At 42.8% G+C, this 22545-nt stretch overlaps 1 protein-coding gene across 7 annotated transcripts; it reads right to left on the reverse strand.

Moving 5' to 3' along the window:
* Window positions 1-882: 882 nt before the first annotated feature.
* Window positions 883-22545, reverse strand: GAPVD1 (GTPase activating protein and VPS9 domains 1). 7 transcript variants are annotated; one of them, XM_026860438.1, is made up of 26 exons: window positions 22302-22545; window positions 21076-21919; window positions 19753-19839; window positions 18635-18769; window positions 18324-18513; window positions 17418-17498; window positions 16459-16619; window positions 15521-15587; window positions 14513-14638; window positions 13912-14085; window positions 13472-13666; window positions 12755-12889; window positions 12076-12195; window positions 11526-11603; window positions 11029-11402; window positions 10418-10505; window positions 9288-9368; window positions 8543-8665; window positions 7922-8051; window positions 7422-7531; window positions 6608-6767; window positions 5942-6129; window positions 4435-4648; window positions 3774-3846; window positions 2725-2922; window positions 883-2007 (listed from the first exon to the last, which is right to left on the reverse strand). In XM_026860438.1, the coding sequence occupies exons 1-26, from the start codon at window positions 22484-22486 to the stop codon at window positions 1867-1869; spliced, it is 4458 nt and encodes a 1485-aa protein (XP_026716239.1). In that variant the 5' UTR covers window positions 22487-22545; the 3' UTR covers window positions 883-1866. The 7 variants fall into 7 exon arrangements, with proteins under 7 accessions (XP_026716239.1, XP_026716242.1, XP_026716238.1 ...); XM_026860441.1 differs by having other exon boundaries at window positions 13472-13534; window positions 15458-15587; XM_026860437.1 differs by having other exon boundaries at window positions 13472-13612; window positions 15458-15587.

Here is a 22545-nt window from a genome sequence, read left to right on the forward strand (position 1 = left end):
ATTAAGTTACGTGTTCAGCACCAAAAAACCCATCAAGGCTAAATAACTAGAATATTGCAATGCTACACAGACTGAGTTACCACAGTAAGGCAGATCAGAAGAATTCTGTTTCTACTGAGTATTGCTCCTCCACACAATCAAGTCTCTAATAGAGGAGAAAGACTATAAATAATTAAAAAAAAAAAAAGTTACCATCCCACCCACTCACCTGTAATTAGTTTGGCAAAAATGCTATACTGAGTTACGTATTAGAGTTCTAGAAAGTAAGCTTCTTTAATTATGCCTTGACAAGTAGCACAGCCAAATCAAGCGCTTGATACTTTACATAAATCGCTCTAATTTCAATTAACCAAATGATTTTCCCAAGTACTAGTTGCTTACAGGTTTTAATCAAAATGCACCCCCCCCTCAAAAAAAAAAAAAATTCAATCTTATTTTGAAAAGAATGCAGGAAAGATTTTGTTTTCTTTACCACTCACAGACACCAAGTCTTAACACATCCCCCGGTCAGAAGTGCGATGAACACTCTGGGAAGAGCAAGAAATAATACTGACATGAAAAAGTCAAATGCTCGCTGTCCTTTTTCACTGTAATTCTAGCTAAAAAAGAACAGCGAGGGCTTATATACAGGTAACAACCACCGGCCGTTAACTCAGACCATTTCACTCATGAAAAATCCATGTGGTGTTGTGCATAAAAACTTCTTTAAATTGGTAACTGTCAGTTTAAGGTAAAGGTGGGGTGAGAAATCTATAAAACACCCTGAACTGATGGCATGATATGTTTCATAAAGAACAGTGTTATCTTTGAAAATATTTTATATGAACAGTAAAACTTGCACTGCTGCATAGCAGACAACACGAAGAACATTTAGTAAAAACATTCACTGAAACCCCTGGCATATGTATTTAATGTCACTAATCAAAATATATATTACAGTCCAAGGTTCTGTTAAGGTTCTCTGTTTGGGGTTTGTACAGTATACACAATAGCTCAGAAAAAATATTACAGTAAGGTATTTTATTTCTTCTTCTTTATATTAGACTTATCTATTGTAACTTACAGTCCCTCTCCTCTATATATCCAAACCTTTGTAACACCCTAATGCCCTAGCCAAAAAGTGTTTAGCTACCTAATAAGCCCTATTATAAATTCCAGTTTTAGAAATTTCAGTAATTTTTAATTACATTTTAATAAATAGTTCAGTTTGCCCTTTTTTCATCTTAGCCTTTCGAGGAAGTCCTTTCATTACCACAACACAGTATGTCACAACCTGTTAGAGGTCAGAGAGGCTTTTGCTTGTTTATTCAAAGGGTAAGGAGTCCGAAGAGAATTGCAATGCATTAAATATAGTTATATAATATTTACACTGTCCTCTCAGATTTTGGGTTTAGGTGAAATAGAACTGATAACTAATGTCAGCTACTACAAACTTTCAGTGTGGCTGGTGTTTATTAAGAAAAGGTGTATTAAGCTAGAAAGTATACTAAGTGGTTGCCCTGATTCTTCTTGTTTCGGTTTTCTATTAGAAATTAAAGGAGGTGAATTATTGACGTGAGCAAGAATTCAGGAAGAGGGGTGGTGGGAAAAGCGTCAAGAATTTTCTGCATGTTTTGAGATTCCAAAATACCTGAAAACTGTGGTCCCTTTTGCAGTGCCAGTGTCTACAGGGGAGAAAAATCGCAACCGAAAGAGAAGAGGGAAAAATCTGTTAAATTAAATTTGATTAGTAAAGGTGTGTTTTAAAATGCCTCAATTCTGTACAGTATTATACAAGGAAAGTCTCTTCTTCAGCTTTTGCAGCTGTTGTACATTCTTTCAGACTCTTCTTCTGCTAACAGTCTGCCCACACGTGTGCTGTTTGAGTTACTTGCGATCATCAATAGTTTTAATGAATTCAACTGCTGCTGTGAACTGCATCCACCAGTATGATTCTTCTCCAGATAAACAGTTGGCATAGAAACTACTAATGTACTGAACAGTGGACAGCAAGCAAGGTGGATTTGCCTGAGGGTTAAAGAAGAAAGAGATACTCACAGCTTGTTTGCAAAGCTAAACATAACACATTGCAAGATACAGAACAGAAAAACACAATTCTATTTGTGCAGGGCCCCTCACGCGTCCCCGGCACGTGGTAATGTGACGGATCGGTAGGGAACTGACTGTTGATCCAGACCACCCCCCTTCGCACACTCAGAAAGGCACCAGACCCGAGGAAAGGAGCATCTTTCCAACAAGGGGAAACGATTAGCGGGCCGAGAGAAAGGAGGGTAACGCTGGCAAGATCCATAAAAGTCATCGGGGGTTTCGAGCCATGGAAACGCCTGTTGTTTTCGCCTCTTACACAGGCCAGAGCGTTCTCCGAAGGCTCACATGTCATAAAAGGTCAGCAGCACAGTGCCAGCCAGTCCTAGTGTGGCTCTCGGTGCTGGGACAGCGGGAAGCAGGCACAGATGACAGGTGGTGGATGCACCTCAAAACCCCCCACTCCACACACAACATCTGCACCCCAACTCCCTGGGTTCCAAAGGCAAAGTTTTGCTTGGATTCAAAACCCGTAACTGTGACCGTATTTCTGATGTTTCTATTTCAAACCTGCTGAATTAGATCTGGGTTTGAGCCTAGCATGCTCCCAGGTACCCAAATGCGTTATTTTTCTTCCTAAACTTTGCTCATTTATTACAAGAATCAGCTGGGGCTCGTGATCTTCGCAAAAGAACTCACCTTTATGAGGACAAAGACCAGAACAGGAACAAAATCATCTGCCCCAGGTACTGAATCTTCATTTGCCAGACTAAGCAGGTTCATGATGGTTGAGCACATTCGCAGGATGCACTGTACTTTGTCTCGGGGGGTTTTGTAAGCGCTTATTGTGCGGATTTCAGACTGTGCAGATGGCCATGGTGCCTCCCGGAGATATACCTAGGAAAAAAAAAACAACATGCTGCCAGTTCTTGTTTGTCCAAGCTACTACTGTGCACCACAGAGAATCCGAAGTACCAGAGCCTCACAAGCAGGAGCAAGGCTCCAGAGAAACGGGAAGCTTTAAGTCAAGACGGTTACATTACACACACGACGAAGGTGGCTTCTTGCTGTGTTATAATGAAAAACTACAAGGAGGCAGCACTCTAAGGTGCAGCTGACACAATGAGCCTGTGTTTCTTCCCCCCTTCTCTGGCACACCGTTGCAAATGACAGTAGAGCTGGAGGTCTCAGCCCTCCTGATCAGCAGCTCTGTGAACACTCACCATTTTGAGTCATGCAGTGCAAGTGCTGAAGGGAGAAGGAGGAAGGCTGCAAACGTCCAGCCTCTGACAGACGCCTTAAGCCTCCCAACCTTCCAGTTATCCTATTAACCATGAGAAAAGTGAGAGCACTGGGCAGATTCACAGGTCTGCAAGGTTCCGTTCATTCTGGCTGGTTCAGAAAGTTAACCTGACAGCTGCAAAGCGCAGCTACGGCGTATGAATCACGTTAGAAGCATAAAGGATTCAAATCTTGTCTTCCGAAACAAATGATCAGAAAGTTATTGCATCTTAGTGCAGTGTAGTATTAGTTCTTAAATCTCCCTATCAGGGGAGGGGTGGCTAAATCAGAAAAAAACAGATCTGGAAGGATCACTCGTGGGTACAGTGCATTTCTCCTGCAGGGTATTTCAGCTGTCAGATAGAAGAGCAATGCTTCTCAGTGCAAAACAAAGCAGCCCCCCTCCCCACCCCAAACACAAGCACCCCAACACACGTACAGATCTGAAGGAAAGGAGAGGCTGTTACCTCAGGTATCTGAAGTGCTTTGTGGTTTGCAGTCACTACTTTCGATAACCTCTGTATGTGCTCGTGAAGGACCCTGGAAACGAACACAAAACCCAGGAGTGAAAAGCAGGCAGCAGGCGGGCTGGAGCCCCCTGGGGTTTCCACCAGTTTGCAGTCTGGCACTACAGGAGAGCTCTTCAGGAACGCAGACAATGGTGATGGACCTGCAGCTAAGGGGCAGGAGGCCAGCAGGAGACACAGAGGAGTTTGCCACAGAGTCACGTCCAACTGCACAGCCAGGAGAGCACTCAAACAGCACGTTCTGAACCACAAAAACCCCAAATCCCCAAACACATGGAAAGTAGTGTGCCAAAACAGACAACGGGAGGAGTCCCGAAGCGGATTTCCATCACTCTCTCAGCATACACACTTGCAGACCTGAAAGTCTGTGTCCCAAGTCATTACACGTACGATTACTCCGTCCTAACAGTTTGTTGCAGACACAAACTTCCGTACACGATGCCAAAGCACTTCCTTGTGCTGTTACAAAGCGTTCTGAAAGAAAACGTGAGTTTGTACGGCACGGCTAGCTTGGTCAAATCTGTCACGTGAAGACCGCACAGCTTCCATCTGCACCAACTGCAAAAAGAGAAACCAGGAACTTCAAACTACATCAACTTACTGGTCACGCAAAATATCTCCATCCTGATTAGGGTAGAACGCCAGTTTGAAAATACGATTCATCACACTGCGTTCTATGGCTAATTGTGCATCCTGGAGCTGTTCTTCGCTGGCGTTCTGCCATATGGCATCCTGAGCCATAGCCCCGTACAGGAACTGAAGAAAATCCTCAACTTGGGCTGTTTTATCATCTGCTGCCGTGAGTTTCTGGAAATCTGATAGAAAGTAAAGAGAGAGAGAACATTCAGGTAAGTAAAAAAAAAAAAAAAAAAAAAAAAAAAAAAAAAAAAAAAAAATTTCTGATAGATTCTGGGCTCCTCTTTCCAGAAAAACCTTCAGGCTTCTTGCCAGGCAGCACCGAGACTCTGTTTTGCCCAAACCCCAATAAGGGAAATAACACATATGGTCAAAACACCCCACTTGTTACTGTGTTCATCGCTGCCGCCGCAGTACCAGCTCCGCCGCCGCCTTTCCAGCCGCCCCCAGAGATAACACCCAGAGCAGCCCCTGCAGCAGGCGGCCGCCAGAGCCTGAGAGGGTGGGGGGCAGCACAGGAGGGATCAGAAAACCCCCGTGTACCACTACCCTGCCCTTATTAAGCATGCACAGTCACAACATTCGTATTTATCTACCAAATGCAGGAGGAGTGACGCGGGCAGGGTAATGCAGCGTGACCAAACCACCGGCCGTGCACCCGCCTCGTATTTATAGCAGCCTGCGCCAGGAGACAACTGCCACTCACACCTGCCAGCAGCCCCGGTGCCACAGCTGCCAACTGCTCCTTTAGACCATCCAGAAATAGCGCTCTCTGTCCCACGAAAGGGCTTTAACTCCTTCCTGGGTCACTGAACCTTCTTACCAGAACTCTAATCCCAGTACGTATCAGTTCTAATATTAATTCCAGCCTATTCGGGCACATTTAGTACGCAGCACTACGTGCTCCAGGAGCAAAAACTGACTCCAAATTTCCTGTGTACTGCATTAAGTCACGTGTGTGCATGGAGAACTTAGAAACACGTTTGCTTTAAGTGACCCTGAGACAGTTGCCTTCCCGGTGCCGTTATCCCTTGTGCTGTGACAGTTCTGAATCTTTGATTTGGTTCATACTACCTCTATCCCCCGTATCTTCTAAGGTGCTGCCACAGGCTCTGTACCGAGGACTGAATGCTGCAACTTATCATTTATCAGTCGATCTAAAATAACTAGCAGCATGAAAGCTTCTTCCATGGGGCAGATGCTAGATAACACGGTTTAACGTAACTTTTTAGGCCAAGCGAGGCAAATTACCTTAATTCTCTTAGCCCATGAAACATGCAGACCATGGTTTAGCTGCCACAAAATACTGTTAAATCACAGTAATCTGTCTATTTGAGACATTAATTTACCAGCTGAAATTAAAAACCATTTTAATAATCTTCTCAGATCAGAAGCTGTATTTTAAAACGTTAACCCGAGCCCCCATCTAAATACAGAGTGAAGGAATATTCCACAGTCTGCATTAAACTTACCTTGAATAAACTCCCTTATTTTCTTCTCTTTGCTCTCTAGCAGTAACCTCACACACACTGTAGTGAAGTATCTGTTGGCCACTTCTTTATCTCGCAGCACTCTCTGCAACAGCCTTTCCAAGTGTGCTTGTGTCGTCTGCAGGCCTTGGCGACATCGAGTTAAATAAGCAATATATGGAGCTCTCTTCCTAAAATAAAGAGTGCTCTACATTAGATCCATAATAAAGATAGAGGATAACAGCTTTGCAAACTGTTGAGTTTGTAGTGCAAGAGGAATCTTCCATTTTAAAACAAAGATAATGCCTGAATTAGCAAGTCCCATCTCATACAGATTTCTCCGCCTGCATTCACTGCCCTTGCAGCGCTCCAGAACGCTAGACTAAACCAAATCCCAAACAGCAGCATCTCTTGTGTGTTAGAGCTGAACATCAGCCACAAATTGACTTCACCCGAGTTTATTACTATCTGGAGTGACTTAAGGTCCAAGCTTTTTTAAGCCATTTGCAGATAGGTGAGACAATTTCATCATTCTGCGGGGAAGCAGAGATGTAATAACCTGATCTGGTAAAGTACGATTTAAACCAAAAGGGATCTTCTCAATCTGCCAGTGAATAAATATATGCATTTGGAAAGCCATTAATAATAATAATATACTGAACAAGCTACCTGTAGTCCTCTGCAATAGATGCCAGCAGCTTTCGACAGGTCCTGTTATCAAAGCGGCTTACACAGCGCATTGTCTCCTGCAGCTGGGCCATCAAGTTCTTGTCTTGGAGGTTAATAGCTTCAGCTAGCTGAACTTTCAAGAAGCACACAATTTCATTATCTAATAAAGAACAAAGGAAAACGATTAAGGAAAAGAAATGTAGGCATGACGAAAAGAAAACTAGTTTTTGAATATGGGAAACACGTAACAGTTCACAACAAAACTCCTGGACGTTGGGCAATAAATGTGGTTGTAAAAACAATTTAGTAAGTCTTTTTGAATTTTCCAGATATCAAGGGATAAGTTTTCATATCACTAGCTTATTTAGTATTTAGAACCATTCTGAAACATGAAGAGGACCAGAGAAGGTGACAAGGTGACAAACTCACGTGTCTGAAAATGAACCAGGAATGAACGGAGGGATGCAAACACGAGACACACAAACTACGTCAGTGGAGTCAGTAAATCACTCTCGTTACTCTGTTAGTACTGTAACACAGTTCCCAACGGTACAGGCATTTCAGGAGTCTATTCCACGGCTTCAGACTCGACCTGCACTGTAGCTGAGATACTTCATTACAGATGTATTGGGCAGGTTTGTTCGTGGAGTAAGAAAGAAAACACTGCGGAGGGGTGGGGGGAAAGGTGTCCCATGCTTTCTGTAACTGTGCCAAGCAGAAGCTGCCATAAATGGTGCAGCACAAGTGCCGTTAGGTGGGCGAGAGGAAGAAACACACACAGTGCAAAATATCTGTATGTATGAAGAACATTTACCCTCGGGGTCCATGTGGTCCGGCAGACCATTCCTTGTTGAATGTGTCAACATCGGGAAGGCAACAGAATCTGCTGAACAAAGAGCCAATCTCAATTTCTTCTTTGCATCCCTTAAAGAGGAAAAATGTTTTCTTAATAAAGTTGCTGTAAGGTCTGCTTCTTCAATAACCAGTCTTTTGGTTTTTTTTTTTTAAATACTGCCTAAAAGTTAATTAACACAATTTTAATATACCAATGTTATCAAGACTTTAGAATATCAGTTGTTTTGATCCAGCCCCCAGACCAGTTTTAAAGGAATTCTCCTGAACGCTGAATTGCTCTGTTTCTGGTTACAACATGCCCCCTTCATCAGTGGAAATATGACAGTTTGAGATGCTTAAAACGAAAAGCATGTAAAAATTTACAACCGACCCATATTAAGATTTTTGCAGGAACCGATCACGTGACTTCAGCTTTTAATTCTACTGTGTGGGTAAGACTGAACCTGCAAACGTATTTACCTGTAGGAGAAAGCAGAACTCTGTGGCTGTGCTACTTGACTCGCAGAGTCTGGGAGATCATCTGCAGACATGTTCTGCAAAGCCTCGTCACGCGGAGAGTCATGCATACTCTCACCATCCCCAATAGCTTCTATGGAAATGAAAAAAACAACATTACACTTGAAGAGAGGAGTCAGAAGAAGCAGCTGGACTTAATATTCTCTATTTTCTTCCTGTTACTCTAAGGTCAGGAAGGGGGGAACGCAGAGAGCAAACAAACCAACTTGTTCTGAATAAGTGGAAAAAAGTGTATTGAAAATATACAGTCTGCAAGTCACTAAGAAGAAATCTCATCAGTTTTGGAAGGCAGTACACTTCTTCAGCATGCATGAAACACAAACCAAAGCCGGTAAGAGCTGCGCTATTCACAAACAGCTGCTTCAGTGGCAGTGTGAAAGAATATTGGGAATACCGATTTAATTCCCAGTCTCTGAGCGACTGACTCACAGAATATTTGATGAAATGTTCCTGGTTTAGGGCTCAAATTGTTCAGCTGTTAGTACTAGCACTGCTCTAGAAGACTGAAGTGGTTTTAAGGAGGAGAAACTATGCTGGTGATGATTATAAAAGCCAGGTCCTCACCCGCACCGTCATAGTTTACTATGGCTCCTTCACTCGGACTGGTTCTCTTAATTGCATTCCTGTACTTGTCCAGAATGTCCTCTGCAGCTTGTGCCTGCGCGCTGAGCCTCGGGCTGGGATCGTCTGAAAAGACCATTGAACACAACAGGAGTTAATCCTGTGCTCTGCCAACTGAACGCAAATACCGAAACTCCACATCTGGACTCTGTTTTAAGCCACGACAAACAATAGCTGCTTGTGCTCCACGTAGCCACAATTCAAACATACTTATAAAGTCTGAAGCAAAAGCAGAAAGGAAAGTACAATGAAAGTGAACAAATAAAGCCAGATCCTTAGCATATTTATACTGTATACACAATTGGTTCTTGTGTATTTGAAGACTTCTAGAAAAGATTAGGCAAACAGAAAGCTAAACATGATTTCCACCTGGGTGTTTAATTTAGCACTTAAGTAATTATTACAGGAACGTGTCTGCAGCTATCCTTACAGCCCGGCTATGACAAAAAAAAAAAAAAAAAAAAAAAAAGAGTGAAGACCATACTATACATATTAACAGAAGCATGACAACTTAAAAACAGTCTTCAAGCTAAAAAGTCTTTATTCACTTTCTTATCCAGAAAGCCAGTCCTGAACACCGTGAGCGTTAACTACAACAGCGTGCCCCTTTCTGTAAGGGATTCCTGGTGGCACTCTGGAGCTCAAGAGGGCACGTTAGGAGAGGAAAAGACTGTCATTACTCACATACCTTGAAGCGTTGAGTATCTGTCAGGCACCATGTCGTCTTTGTCCTTTTCTTGTTTTTCTTTCTTCCTAAATGGAATAGGAGCTGAAAAAGCAAGGCACCTTATCAAAGGCTGTTCTGAGATAACGGCCAGATTGAAGAAACTTTAAGGAAGTGGCTAATGCAGAAGTTTGTCATCAAATAAACATCAATAAAAGCGTAAGTCGCTCTGTGGGGCGGACGGAACTGGACTGTCATTGAACAGACAGGCTACCGTGAGCCAGGCAGAAGAGCTTTGCCTTCCAGGTACAGCACGCTTGAGGCAACTACTAGCCAAGGGAGTCAGGTAGCCTCCCATTTTTATTTACGTATTTATTTACTCTTCAGTTCGGTCAACAGCCCTAACTCAAATAGCATCACAACGACATCAATCTTTTCCGGCAACTCGTCCCCGCTAGTAAGTTTAGGGAGAAGATGCAAAGCCAGCACATTGTGAAACGGGACAGCAAACAAAGGGGTGTTAGAATACTGTAAAGTTATCTCAAGTCACACAGAGCCTGCAAGGATTGCATTGGTTCTTTTCTAACTTTTTTTAAAAGCCAGGAATATTTAATATTGCACACATTGTTCCATCCTCAGTTGTCATCATTCACTGCATGAAAGCCAAATATTACCTCAAACAAGGTAATTATTTACGATAGCCAAAGTCTAATTTCCACTTGCCAGTGTGGCAAGAGCTAAGTCACCCAAAGCCACCCACAGAGGGCCCAGGCTCACTCTCAGGGGAGTGGCAATGGAGTTCTTACCACAGCTACGGAGTGAGCGGCCTCACAGAAGGCTTCCAACGTTACCGGATGATTCAGATAACGCAATGCCCGACCAAATTCCTTTCAGCTTACACACCTCTTCACAGGTATTGCATACTTTGTATTTCAAGAATTCTCTCTTTACTGCAACACTTGCAATTTTATAAATAAGAACGCTTTATTTATCAAAATTAAACAGGACAGTTCTTACTCTGTAACAACTCTACGTCACTCTGGTCAGCTTTTCAAAGCCCAACCGTAAAAACTTTCCATAAAAGCAACTAAAGATATAACACAGGCAGCGTGTACTCTTACCAAAGTTCCAAAACCTGACAGACATGATCCTACCTCTGGGCATGGCAGACACAAAACGCTTCTTCCACCAGGGCTTGTTTCTGTCAGACTTCTCATCATCACTGTCTTTTCGTTCTTCAATCTGTACAAGGACAGAGTCTACATCTGAGCATCTACCACACCGAGCGTAAAGACAAAATTTCTCCTCAACACTGGGTTATGCTACATCGACTGTAAAGCCAGAACTACGGCAGAGCACAGAGAGCCAGAGCAGATTTCATTAGAAATATCCCTCCTGAAGAGGGCAGCCTACAGATGCAAAACCAAAGACATGAAGAAACTCAGGTTTCACTTACTTCTTTAAAGAAAATTACTTTTCAGGGTGCGGCAGTGTTTTAAATTTAAACCCTGCAACAAACGTATTTCTGAAGTCCCACTAAATTAAGTAAAGCTCATCCAGTCAATTTAACAGACGCCAGATTCATTTAAGCCACTCTGAACATCTGTAGCTTTAGCTTGTAAAACATTATTGGCCAACATTTAAAAGGTAACAAAAGTGCACTGTAATTTCTTGGCTAAACACATTTAATACCAGCTTTCTGGCATTCGATGCGTGATTAAAGCGTGCAGGCTAGGAAAAATAAAAAGATAAATACAAGCCTTACCTCTCCCCTGGAGGAGTCTTTACTGGGAGACGAAGACGACGACTGGGATGCAGCCACCAGCACAGCTGCCCCGGTGCCGGGGGTCGGCATGGGGAGCTCCCTCTCCTCATTCCCAAGCCGCCTGTTCCACCCCGGGTCACTCATGGGTCTCCGAACCGAGGACACGATGTCCGAGCTCCTGCTGCGCACCAGCCTCTCGGGGTAGGAGTGTCTCTGCTTGAACGCTTCCAAATCCGTCGGGATCAAAGCGTGAGAGCCGAAGTTGGGTAACCGGGCCTCGTTACCTCCCATAGCCCCCTCCAGGATCGGTGGGTCCGGCGGCGGGTGCGAGGGTCTGGCGTAGTGTACTTTAGGCCTTACTACAGCCGAGACACCTGCAGCCATAAGCATAAAAGAAGGCACACGCATTGCTTTCAAGATTCTTCCAAATTAGAGGTACTAACACAGAAGCACTGAAAATGCCTATTTTTTAAAACTGCTTATCCTTTACAACTCACCCTCATTAGATGACAGAGGGTCAAACAATGCAAGCAAAGAGTCTGTCTGAGAAGGAGGAGATGTCAACTGACTGGCTCCTGAAATACAGAAAAAAAAAATGTTAGTGCTGTACCAGGAATTACCTACACCATAAGGAACACTGGAAAAACAGCCCTCAGCAACAGAAGTTTACGAAACTTACATTGCAAAATGTTTTAAAAGATATTCTTATACAGAAAGACCTCTGGAGTACACTGAAAAAAAGAATGACATCACGAAAATGGGGAAATCCTGAGGAGCAGACCAATTCCAGAATGCAAGAGCACAGTCGGTGTAACCTGAGTCAGGAGAAGGGATCTCAGCTCTAGTACCCAAGCTCCAGTACTACAAAGTACTGGAGTCTCTTTGTCAAACAAACACAGGGCTAGCAAATAAGGAAAATGTTAAGCTCAGCCACCAGAACTTTGAAACTGGGAGAAATGGTAAAATTTAAGGTTCTACAAATGTCATTTGTGAGACTTCAGTTACTGGAGAGTCTAATTCTCATTTACAGGTCACTCACTCACTCACCGTGGGCCGTTTCATCCATGTCAGGACTTGTCACGGAGTCTTTTCCCCCAAAGTCAGAGCTACATTCTGACCGGAGATCCTCAATCTTATTAGGAATATCTTCAGATGTCGCACTAATACCTTACACATAACAAAAGAAGCATCTGTAACAGTCTGAATTTCAGAGAAAAAGGCAGCAAAATCCCGAAGCTGTTAAAGCATTTGGTGACCAATGTAATACTCAAGTCCTAACGTACAGCAGCACCTAGAGACATCATGAATTTCTATACTCCTAAATAACATTTTTTTCTGCTCGACTGTTTAAAGTAACCATGAACACGCTTTGACAACAGGCATCAGAAAGACACTTTGTTCTGTTAAATACTTTTCAGAAAAGGAAGAACTGAAGTAGACATGTGCTGATTTACTTAAATAAAAACATTGCGATAATAAAACTAAATGCAAGGAAGTTGGGAGTTTTCTTCCAAATCAACACTGCACTGGTGACCATTGCTACCGTAGCAGAGAGTGTTCAATGCTCTGCTGCCTTTTTTATTTCTTCTGTAACATGAACAAAGAATTACCGCCTTGAAAATTCCAGAATGAGTACAGAGAGTTACGAGTGAAACGCTGCACAACCAAAGCAGATGCTGGTGAGGTGCTAAGGGAGCAGCGTGTTTCCAGAGGCAACCAAACACACCTGATACAACGCTGAGGCCGGGCGTACTGGGTCGTGAACTGACCTCCCTCACATCCGTGTCATCAGACGTGCTGCCCAGCCCAGAACAGCTTTCCAGTTCTTGTAGTCGTTCCTCCTGTTTTAAGTCTGGGGCCTCTACAAAAGGGAGACAGTGAAGGGCAGAGAGAAAAAGTATCATTACTCCATGCCACGCACCCTTAATATCCACACACAGAGGGCAGGGGGGGATGCTGACGCCGTGTATTAAGTTCTAAGCCAACTCAACCCTTCAGCAAGTTTCCTCCCTGACAGAAGGCAGGACTGCACAGAGAGCACTGCTCTGTCTGCACGGGCATTCTAACAAGTTTTCACTGGTTTAAGTATTTCTTATGAGACCAGAGTACACAGTCATATCTTCACTAACCAAAGTAAACCACGATCCCAGACAGCCCTACTTAAACCCGCAGGGAAGGAAAGCCAACAGAAGTTTGCTTTGCAAACCTTCTCTCCCTTTTTGACCCTTAAGAGTTTCTTAATAGCAGTAAATCTCTCACAATGCTTTCCATCTTCTCTCCGCCTAGGAAGAGTTTGTTCTTCCAATAATCACACACACTAACTTAACCCTAGGATAATCATTTCTCAAGGCAAGAGAAGAAGATGCTGCCGTTCTGCATTACACGCCTCTGGAGGAGTTCTGATTCCCACTAACAAGATAAGCAAAACCTGCCCGATTCTGACCTGAATCACTTGGTAACACCTCCACGCTCCACGCCTCACTCGTGGTTTCTGATATGGTTGAACCTGTGCAGGGATCAAGCAACACGGATCCTGAACCTGGCAAACACAGCAAGCTGCCTAGCATGTTCTCTGCAGCCGCACCTGCAAAAGTAAAGCCGAAGCGTATAGCTAGATACAGGCTTCCTGAAGGCAGCTCTAATAGGAGAGAAAAATGAGAACACATTTTAAGTGTCCTTAATACTCACGAAAGACACTGTTGAAAACACAGAACTGAGCAACCAAATAGCATACAGGTCATGCACACAAAATCCTCCTACAGAAAAGCTCCAGTTTAATCAATGAAAACACTTATTTAGAAAGAGAGGAGGAGGGCTCTGCAGCCTCACTATTTTAGAGCAAGCATGAAGCATCTTAACATACCAGCTGTCCCACCAAGTTACCTGCTATTTCTTGCAAACGATCTTCATCAATATTTGGATCAAAGTCACTTCCCAAGACATCTGTACTCCAAGTTTCGCTCACAGTTTCTGATATATCTCTGTCATCAGTCAACCCCATCATATCACGGATTTCAAATTTACGGAGCTTGTCATCAAGGTTATCCTGAGTTGTGGCTATATAAAAATAAAAAAGTTCTCAATTTTTTCAAAGGCTTGTCCAATTCTGATTGAAAAAAAACCTGTAAGAGTACATTATAGGAAAACAACCAACCCACTCACCCTCTAATTCTGTCAGAGAGTGTTTTAAAGTAAGGCCTGTCAAGCAAAACTTTACAAGCTGTTTCCTATAAAGGACTTAAGATTCAAATTTCCATGAGATTTCCTTTTCCTAACAATGGACTACAAGAAGTATTTCTAGGAAAAAAAAAAAAAAAGCAAACAACCACAAAACAAAGCCATAAATAAATGCAAGCATGATCGCACAAGGAAAACTTTTACTTATTTTTTCCTGAACTAGTCAATTTTCCAATCTTTCTCCACAGAACTTTGGCTTCAGCACCTACAGCACCCCAGGCACTCATGTGAGAGAATCTGCACCTGCCTTGCTCGTGCTCCAGCAGCTGCAGCGCCTCGACCCCGTTGCTGCCGGAGGGGCCCGCGCCCAGCTCCGACACCGACTCCCCTTCCAAATCCAGAGACGACACCGAGTTGGAGCGATTGGAAGGGCCTGTGAAAACACATTCCACTGCGGATCAGATTTGAGCAACAGTTCCTAAATATGCAACATTAACTATCCAGGACACGACTAACTAGGAAGGTGAAAAGAAATGAAGTAGCAGTTCCAATATAAGATGCTGACTTGATGGAGTAAATGTGCATTTGCTCTACTCTTGATCCTTTTCCTACAGATACTTAACCAGCACCACGACCTGTACTTCCCATGTTTAGAGTACCATGATAACTATAATAATCTACACACATATTACCAGAAATGGCTGGAATCTCACTGTTACCATACTTAACCGCAACTAAAAAGTCAATAAAGGCTTTGCCATTAGTTTATTTGTCCATGAATTTGTTTTCTTCTTTTGAGGAAAGAGCGAGCAAAAACTCAATAATGGAAGTGACACAAAATAATGTGTGCTGAGTGATCTGTACAAACCTCTTCAATCCCACAAATCAACCTGTGCTTTGTTGTGTCTGAGGTTCATGTAAAGGAACTGTCCAGAGTCCAGAAACTATTCTGAGATATTAAAACATGACAAAAAATAAATCTGAGAAGTCTAGGTTAGACTGTCTCAATAATTAGTACTACATTTAAGTTTGAAAACAAAAAATAAATCCGTTTTCTCTCTCTTAAATTTTTTTTTTTTATTCCTAATTCTCAGACTCAGTTATGCCTTTGCTGGTCAAAATTTAGGTCCAGAGTTTTTTTCTCTGAATGGCTCTCAGGGTCAAATAGCACAGTCTTCAAAATGGGAAAAAAAAAAAAAAAAAAAAAAAAAAAAAGGGACGAAACTTCTTCAAGACTTAAGTAGCCCTTCACCTTCAGATATTCCTTCCAGATTATCACTGCAGAGGGAAAAGCGCAAGGTTTTATCAGGTTTACCATGGAGTTTGTTTTCATCAACGGGGACATCTCCTTGTCCGCCATCTGCAAGCTGCATATTTAAGACCTGGAGAGTGGAGGAAAGAAACAAGACTTGCTTAAAACCATCTATTTTTCAGATAATTACACAGTAAACAGAACGTTGCACGCACTTTTTTTGCATTTTCTTCCCTACGTGTTAATGACACAATCAAATTTCTAACATTCTGTTGGAAAAAAGAGACAGCCATCTCCAAAGTTAGAGCTTGGAGGGAATGTAGGTAACCAAGACGTGAAGATAAGGCAAGTCCTGATAATAACGGAGCCACCAGCTCCCTCATCACCCCAGCAGACTGCTGTAGGTTAGGAGGCTGCAGAAGGAGATCACCCAAACTGCCAGGAAGGCTGCAGAGGTGAAAGCAGCAGCTGTGCCACGGCCGGCGGAAGGGCTGCGCAGCCTCACGCCACGCTTGCAGGCGTTTGGGGCAACACAACCACAGCTCCACCCTCGCAAGGAGCTGGGCCTCTGCCCCCCAAGTCTGAGCTGCCCGAAACGTCAGGATCGGCGTTCCAGTTCTGTCAGTCACCTGGGGCACTTCATCCAAAGGACAGAGCACGCATGGAGAGAAGCAAACCAGCTTCTTCAGGCTCGGAAACAACAGCCAGGTCTGCTCTTAAGTGTGCTAGATGACACAGCCTCTTCATAAATCTGCCAGGTTCATTTTTCCTGCCTTAATATACTGCTTTTGGTACCTTGCAGATATACGAAGTGAGGGGAAAAAAAACATCTAAAAAGGGAAATTTGAAAGCTACAACCCCCAAGTTCAGTAAAATGAAATAAGGATTTTAATTCCCATTCTGCATTTATTGCCCACAAATAGTGTCACAACTGTTCTGCTACTACAGAACACAGAGGCTGCACTTTTCAAAATATCCGAGAGGTGACAGTTTTCACATACCTCGTTTTCTGACATCATTCCTGGAGTAATCTGGGGGCCTGTCCCCAAAGAAATCACCAGCACTTCTTCCGGCTGAACTTCTGGAATAGTCTCCTGGGACGATCCTTCATGATCTCCGTGCTGATCCATGAGAATATTCGATCTACTTCTACTGCGAGTTGCTAAGAAAATATTTTGACATATCCACATGAGAAAGCTCTCCTTTGTTTAAGGGGGAAGACAAGACAATACGATGGAAATACAAAATGGCAATGTTTTGAATTAATAACACATACTAAATAAACTTAAAAATGAAAAGTCGTCTTACACTTTCAGAGGTAGAACTAGTTAAATTTGAGTGCTGAACTGCGAAAGAGCAAACTTTCAACATAGAAGTTTAGAGAAACAACGTATACTGTGTCGTGTTTGCCTGCATGAGTTCCGTTTATTCCAACCACAGAAAGACCCATAATAAATGGAGTACATGAGAACAAAAAAAGTCTACGTTCCTGTGGTTTATAACTCTAATTTATCTAGAAGGTTTTTTTCTCCTAAAAAGCAGGGAAACCTTATTCTAACAGGTGTCTCATACCCAGACACACAATTCAACATCAGGTTGATTATTTTGTGACTCTATTATTCTTCCAAGTAGCCTCACATTCCCACGTTTGGCACCGTGGAAGGAAAAACACCCACGTGGAATTAAGATTTCTAAGTACGGCAGCATGACGCCAGTTATTTCTCTGTCTGATCCGGGGAGAGCAAGGCAAGTGTGCAGAAGTCACAGCCAAATTCTGATTATCACACCAAGGCACACGTGCTTTTAAAAACTACATGTACATGGGAAATGAGTCTCGTACAGAAATCAATGAAGAAATCCGAAAAAGCAACTGATCGCCAAAGTAAACCGAAGGCATGCTTAAGTCATGACTTGTAAGTACAAGTTTCACAGAAAAGAATGGAAAGAGGGCATTACCCACCAAAAGGGGTTACTAGAGTTATATGAGCTGAAAGATTGGTAGCAGAAGTATCCCAGGCAGTAATGGCTGCCAATTGCTGTCCTGGATTTCGAAAGCATTAAAATGAAACAAAAGAAATAAAAACTTTGAGCAAAAGCTATTTTATACCATAAAATAAACGCTGCTGTGCCACTACTGCATAGGTGTAAGACCAGAACCATTCCAAAGCAGAGTTAGAGCAATTTGTTTTGGGGATGGTTTTGGGGGGGTTTTGCCACTTATAGGGCTCTACACGTTTCATCCTGTAACATGCTAACACCAAATCTCTCCAATAAAAATATCCCACATGGTTATATATGTAAATATACAGTGAAGAAGAGCACAACACTTCCTATTTTAAGAGAAAGTATTATTGAAATGGAGAACTTAAGACCCAGAAATCCTATTCAAAAAGAGGACAAAAACCCAACAAACATAAAATTGCATTGCACCATACTAACAGTTGGAATGAGCCTGGGCAAATAATGGAGAAAGGAGAAAGGTTCTCTTCTCAGCACGTACTCTTAAAAGTGCTGCTCTTGCTTTTTCATCCTCCTGAGACAGAAAAGTTTTAAACTTATTCTATCCCACTAACGAAATGTGATTGCTTCCATCTTACCACCTTCCTCAGCAATCCTCCCTCCCAGACCTGCTTCCCATCTTCACACTTTAGTACACACCGTGCTCACTAGTGTGGCTGCCAACCACCCCAGCGGTTTTTCCCAAGTTCAATCCAGAGCGCTGAAGCTCACGTACTTGCATTGGAAAGGAAAAAGTAGGAACTGAAGGTGTAGTCACAGAGCAGCCCCAAGAGATGACTGAACAGATGGCACAGAAAATGTATCAAGGTATCAGACATCAGGGAAGGAGTCTGCTTGCTCTCCTTACCTATTGGTAATCGATTTTTTTTGTTAGCCGGAGTAGTTGCAGGGGAAAGCTGTGGGGTATTATAAGGAGTCATTTCAAGGCTGCTGCTCTTCCCTGGTTTGTTCTGGGGTAAGTTCGCCAGCAAGTTTTCTAAAGCCATCCGATCTTCCTTAAGCTGATCACTCGACATCACATTCCGCATAAAGCCAACCTAAAAACATACAGTTAGTGTTGGTAAGAACTGCAGCATAAATCATCAACCCTGTTTACCCTATCCGTAAACACACGGCGACGAGTTTCTACTCCTCCTGTTTAAGAAGGTAAGGTATTACCAGAGTAGTCAGCTGGCTGTACGTCATGTACACCACGGTTCTACTCAACCCCTCCAGAAGGTTGACAGAAGACATCGGAGGAGTTTCAACCGCACGCCCATCAATAACTACATCCAGGAAAGCAGCGACACAGCTCTGCAAAGAGAAGAAATATTTTAAATGAGACACCATTTGCTAGAGTTTGGAAAGAACATAAGTTACAACAAGAGTTTAGTAGTTTACATAACGATGTAAGTTCTCCTTCCTACTTTCAAAATCGTAGGATAAAATACCACGTATCATTAAAATCACTGAAGAGCAAGCAAGGAAAGCCTGCAGTTAGTTTTGGTGTTTCCTTCATTCCTTTTCTGCAATCAAGTGTTACTTAAGTGTGTCCTTATATTAAAAAAAAAATTTAAACTGTTTTACAGCCATTAAACTGCCCCTTCCTGAAGAATGCGCTGAGCATAGACTAAAAGTGAAATAAGGAAGCAACACACAATATCACTTTCTAATCTGATTGAATATTACTTGCATAATAAATATGCAACTTTGGATGCTGACTGTGTAACAATTATAATTAGCAAAAACCTGGAAGTTACCCAGCAAATCAAGAGTTTTTTAAGCATATGACAATACAAAGTTCATTAGTGGCACTGTTCTTCCAAGGAAGCCAACCTCCGTATTGCTACGGATGATTCATGCTAACAAAGGAAAAGCTGAACAGAAAAGCAAAACTACGGGAAAAAGGAACAGAAGCTACTTGCGCTGACAAATTACTTGGTGTTAAACCAGATTCCATACAAAAAGTTATCTTCAGATCAAAGTGTTTTCTCTAGGTTCAGCAGAAAATCCACAGACGGCACTTCAGCATCTCAGTTTAAAAGGTAACTTGCTTTTATTCCTCTTTTGCATTTTCTTTTAAGAAGTATTATGTCAGAGTACAAGCAAGAACCCCAACCCCTTGTTCTGGTACTCAAGATTTTGTTCACAGCTTTCTGTAGAATTTAATCTGCTTTTCGGTACACATAACTTGGAAGTTAAATGCTTACTAAGTCCTTTGCAACATCTGAAAAAAAAAGGCTGCAGAAGGATGAAGCAAACATGTAAGTCTTAACTTTTTGTGTCTGGATTCTTACTTTGTCAAATTTAGCAAGGTTGCTCTTCAAACGTGGATCTCCCTCTTCAGAACCTGTCATTGCTAATTGCTGCAGAAGCCTCCCAACCTGAAATGAAGAAGCAGGATGAAGAATAAGCATTTCAAAACAGCATGGTGGATCCGATTATAAAAAAACTCCTCCGTTCTGATTTTTTTTTTTTTTTCCAATTTAATACTCTGAGAAATACTTCTGAGTGGACAGAGCCTTGCACTTGCTTTCACGGCAGAAAAAAAATATAAGGAGCTTTAGAAAAAAAGCAGTCATTGCGTTTAACAAGAAAATCTGCACACGCAGTATGCTGCGAGCATCCATACTTCCCCCCGACCCGGGAACAAAGCATGTTTTGTTTTTACAACACGTCAGAATTGAGAGTTGAATCCAGGTCATCTTAAATGTATATATTTTACTGAGAATAAACTGAAGGGAAAAAAAAAATCGCAAGAGGGCTAACCCTTGTTTCAGAGCACAAATTCCTTATTAAAACTGAGAGTTGTTTTGCAGCTGGAGGTTCAGGAGTCGCCCCCTGCAAGCTCTGCGACACCACCCAAGCGGTGCCACGGGAGAGGACTGCTGGTGCCTTTTAGAAAAGCCCTGGCCAGGCCCCGTCAGTAACAGCCCAGTGAGTAAAACCCACCCAGCGATGACTCTGAGAGAATCGCTCCCTGCCCAGTTTACAGGCTACATCAAACAGTGGGTTTTGTCCCTTGCGTGGGGAATACCCCGAGTCGGACGCGCAGCGCTCCGTACCTTCAGACTACACCTCGACACACCATCAGTAAGTTGCCCAAGTATTTCCACACAGACAAAAATTTGTCATGAGGGCTGGGGAATACTCCAAAGTCTCATGAAACAGGAGACAGCTACCCACCAGAAAACTGGTCGGTACTGCCAGACAAGAAGCTTTTTTCAGCAAAATATTATTTTGTGCAATAGCCAGAATAATATTTGACATTATCAAGAACTGCACATCACTCCTTTAGCCACATTCCAGAATTCACCTTATAGTCAGTTTTACCCTTTGGCTTCCATCCCTTATCAGAGCTTTTATAAAGTACATTTGCAACTCTCCTAAGAGATAAAGGAATACATGCTGTCATATTTTTAAGTCAGTATGTTAAGTAAACAGATAAAGTTTGGAGCACACCTTTTCTGCAATTAACAGAAATATTTTGTTAGCATTTATCTTCTAGGTAGGAGGGACAGTACCTTTACTGTAGTAACATCAGTTCTAGTGGAAAAAAAAAAGGCCAAGAACATTCATACTTTTTTTTTTTTTTTTTTAAAGACTAAAGTGAATCCTACCTGCATCAGATTAAATCTTGCCACCTCATTTATAGGAGCATCGGAAATTATCCCGTACTGTTCTGGGTTAACAATTGCAGGGCAGATGAAACACGCTAGGAGAAGATCTGTGCACATTGCTCTGACCTCCCCAACCTCCAGCCTGTCTACACACGAGAGCGTTTTGTACATTTGTGACACAATCCATCTCAAGCTGTGAGGAAAACAGTATGTGTTTTGTTTGAGATAGCCAATGAATTTGTTCACCAAGGTCACCAGCTTGGCCTCATTGGAGTCAACCATCTCTTGGACTCTCTGCTTGAACTTTTCTGTGCCTTTCTCTCCAAATAACTTTTCCTGTTGTACCGGGGAGAATCTCTCGATTAACTTGTTTGGATCAGTTTCCAGGTGGTCTTCATCTTCAACCAGAAGCTGCATGATTGGCTCATGTAAAGTTGCAGTGAGAAAGAGTTTTGCAGAAAAGAGTCCTTCAGAGAACAGTTTGAATAAGATGCTGAAGGCACAGGTGCCCCGTCTCAACAGCCGCCGAGGGTTGTCGCTCTCCTTGAGTTCAAACTCAATCAGGTAGCGGAGGACCTGCAGGAGGTAGCTCTCATCCTCCTGCATGATGCAGTTGCCATAAATCGAGGTGAAGACCGTGTGGATGACGCTCTGGGTGTTGTCCTGGTTGAGCTTCTCTCCGGCAACCAGGCAGGACGCAATAAGCCTCGGGTTCTCTCTCAGCCTGTTTAGGAATTCTCCGTAAGCCGTCTCCTGAAATCCCAGCTGCTTATACCCGTCCACAAACTGTGTGTCCTCCAGGATTTTAGCATGCTGGCAGCATTCAGCAGGAGAGGCTTCGGCACTTTAAGGAAAAACATTGAAACAGTTTAAGTAACTCTTAAGCAAACAAACTTCATAAAAGATGCCACGTGCTCAATCTATTAACAATACCACCAGGGAAAAAAAGGCTTCCAGTACAATTAATACAAATGTGCTGCAAGTTCAGCAATAAGGGGAGTTTGTTCCCGTGAACTACGAACGGAAGCAAAACACATAGATTAAATAAAGGTAGTTTAGACAGCCAGCAAGCAAGGTTCAGGTGAGTCAGATTCCCTGGTTGAGATTCGCTTTAAAACTCAACCATTTTAACAATCAGAACAGCAAAGGGCTCCAGGCACTAAGTGTGAAAAATCTGATGGATCTGCCGCCATTCACGGAAGTTTAGAAGTTGAGGTCCTCCTCACCTTGTTATGATCAGTCTGTCCAAGTTAATCCTCTGCTGCTTGGAAATCCACGCCGTGCGGTACAGCTTCTCAGCCGTCTTCAACACATCTGCATTGAGCCTCTGGATAAGCTGCTTCTCCGAGTTGACATACAGCCGTTCCTGCTTGAGGTGGTGCGCCAGCGTGTGTATGTCCAGCTTCACCATCTTGGGCAGCCAGCGGGTTACACAGCTCTCACTGAAAGAGCCAACGTGGAACAGGTGAA

This window comes from Athene cunicularia (genome assembly GCF_003259725.1).
Source record: "Athene cunicularia isolate RWA chromosome 17 unlocalized genomic scaffold, athCun1 chr17_part1, whole genome shotgun sequence".
Lineage (NCBI taxonomy): Eukaryota > Metazoa > Chordata > Aves > Strigiformes > Strigidae > Athene > Athene cunicularia.

Coding starts and splice junctions, on each gene's coding strand:
- GAPVD1 (XM_026860436.1), bottom strand. CDS start 22,486: ATGGTGAAGCTGGACATACACACGCTGGCGCACCACCTCAAGCAGGAA. Junction 8,666..9,287: donor CAGATACTCAACGCTTCAAG/GTATGTGAGTAA, acceptor TGGTCTTTTCAG/ACGATCCCAGCCCGAGGCTC. Junction 4,649..5,941: donor AATAAGGGAGTTTATTCAAG/GTAAGTTTAATG, acceptor ACTTTCTATCAG/ATTTCCAGAAACTCACGGCA.